General features: G+C 47.9%; 1 protein-coding gene across 1 annotated transcript; it reads right to left on the bottom strand.

Annotated features, from left to right (window-relative positions):
- Window positions 1-578: 578 nt before the first annotated feature.
- On the bottom strand, window positions 579-1,988 carry LOC117239757. Its single transcript, XM_033505576.1, has one exon. It carries the CDS (start codon window positions 1,986-1,988, stop codon window positions 579-581), a length of 1,410 nt encoding a protein of 469 aa, XP_033361467.1.
- Between the last annotated feature and the right edge of the window lie 237 nt (window positions 1,989-2,225).

Genomic DNA, 2,225 nt, shown 5'->3' with positions numbered 1-2,225 from the left:
CTGTAAAGCCGTCGTGGAGGCGTGAAATGCGAGTGCCGATGATTGCGACGTTGGGCTCCCCCCGATGACCCATCCGAATCGCGTTTTTTACAGACGCAAGTCGGACCCGTTTGCTTGACTGATGTCAAGTTGGCCGTCATAGAGTGATGCTAGCGTTGGTCCGACGCTGAACAATATTTCGATCGGCGCAGGCCTATGGAATCTTGGATCGGCTAGTTGGAGATTCCTCGGTATATGTATTATTGAGCGATCTACAGGTTGATCTGGGACCCAAGGCGATATTGTCGGTATGATTAGGAACGTCAAGGTGCGTTCGTATGTGACGTCGATGGAGATGATCCGATTGGGACCGAACATTTCCGTTGGTTAAGTTTTAGCGAATCAGCGAGTTTTTCGGTGATAAAGTTCATGCTAGAGCCGGTGTCTAGCAGAGCTCTACAACGGAATGGTTGAACTTTATTGTTCAATACGTTGACCTGCGCTGTGACTAACAAATCGTGCTGCAGTGGTTCAGAAGGAAGCGAGGTCAATGAGTCCGTTTTCTGTGGTTCGGACCCTAACAAGGTCGTTTGATGACGTCATTGTTTTCCTTGTCGTCTAGGACTGGACGATATATTTGATCCCGATGCCGTCGTTCGCGACAACCGAGATTCACGTTTCGGTGATGTTCGCGGAGACGATCGGGGAGACGTGGATGCGTGTCTCGAACGATGTGACGATCGCGGGGTCGGTGAACTAGGCGACGATCGACCGTTGGATGATCGATCGCTCGATGATCGGCTTACACGTGGTCGTGATTTGCTATGACCATGGTCTTGATGTAGGTATGTATGGTGTCGCTGCCTGCAGATGCGACATGAACCGGCGGAGCAATGAGTAATAGCGTGTCCCTTACCTAAACAATTGGTACATAGAGACGCCCTCTTGGCGATTTCAAGGCGTTTTTTAGGCGACTTCGCTTTGAAGACGTCACAATTCCATAATTCGTGTTGTCCTTGACAATTCGGACACACCAACGTATTATGTGTAGTTGTGAATGCGTAACTTCGCGGTGCGTTCGATCGCTGACGTTTGTGTTGATCGGACTCTCTTTTTATCACGGTTGATGCTGAACTTGTCCTGTCGCCGTTCGTCCGTGTTTTCAGAAAGTCTACCAGATGCGTATATGACGGCATTTTCTTGTCCGGCAATGTGCGCTGCCATTTGCGAATGATGGCTGAGGGTAACTTCGACGTGAATAATTTTATAAGAGCGACATTTGAGGTAACTGGTTCACCGAGTTTTTCTAACGCTTGGAGGTTTACCTTGACCGTCTCAAGAAAATCATCTATCGCTTCGGGTGTCTCTTTGGTTATTTTCGGATAGTCAAAAGTCAGGTCCCAGTGGCGCATGCAGACTTGACGGTGGCAGTCGAATTTTTCCTTCAGAACGTCAATAGCGATCGAATAATTTAACTCGGTGACATCTAACGATTGTATGCTTCGCGCGGCCTTTCCGGTCAAAGAGGATCGTAGGTAGTGGAATTTCTGCACGGGTGTAAGTCGCTCGCTTCGATCGATAGTGGATAAGAAGGAGTCGTAAAATGAATGCCAATTTTCGATGGTACCGTCGAAAGTAGGCAGGTGAATTTCCGGCAGTTTAATTGATGTCGGCTCGGCGACATTAGATGACTCGCAGCCTTGTGATTTCGACGACGATGCTGGTGTATCATCCATGAGAGTATGTATTCGTATTACCAGATTGTAATATGTGTCGGTTACTTCGGAAACGCGCGCGCCGTCTATCTCGCCTAAATCTTCTAATTCCTCTTGTAACAATCGATATTGTTTCCACGTGTCGTCGAGTAGTGTCGTATAGGCCGTTAAATGGGCCTTATTCGGTTGTCTAGATTTTTCGTATTCATCGAGTCGTTTCGATAGAAAGGTAAATCGACCGATTTGAAAGCCTCGTCTCCGATGCAAGGAGGTAAGTTTCTCTGTGTTTTCCATTGGTATAGCAGATTGTGAGAAGAATGCAGTGAACGAGCTTACCTTGTGGTTGCGAGTTTAAATGTTACTCGTCACCGTGTGTGTCTCGTTTAATGTGTAAGACGTGTTCTTACTGAAGTCGACCCTCTAGTTGTTGGCGTGAGGCTGCGTGGTTGCGTTCTTCAACCACCGGGTTATGCCTCTTCAAAACTGATGGTCCCTGGCGCTACTGACTTCGCTGGAGTGGTAACGCTTCTG

Source organism: Bombus vosnesenskii, unplaced genomic scaffold (genome assembly GCF_011952255.1).
Source record: "Bombus vosnesenskii isolate JDL3184/JDL3185 unplaced genomic scaffold, Bvos_JDL3184-5_v1.1 scf7180000014141, whole genome shotgun sequence".
NCBI lineage: Eukaryota > Metazoa > Arthropoda > Insecta > Hymenoptera > Apidae > Bombus > Bombus vosnesenskii.
Note: the sequence above shows the minus strand (reverse complement) of the source record. Positions and strands in the feature narration are given on the sequence as shown.

Coding starts and splice junctions, on each gene's coding strand:
- LOC117239757 (XM_033505576.1), bottom strand. CDS start 1,988: ATGGAAAACACAGAGAAACTTACCTCCTTGCATCGGAGACGAGGCTTT.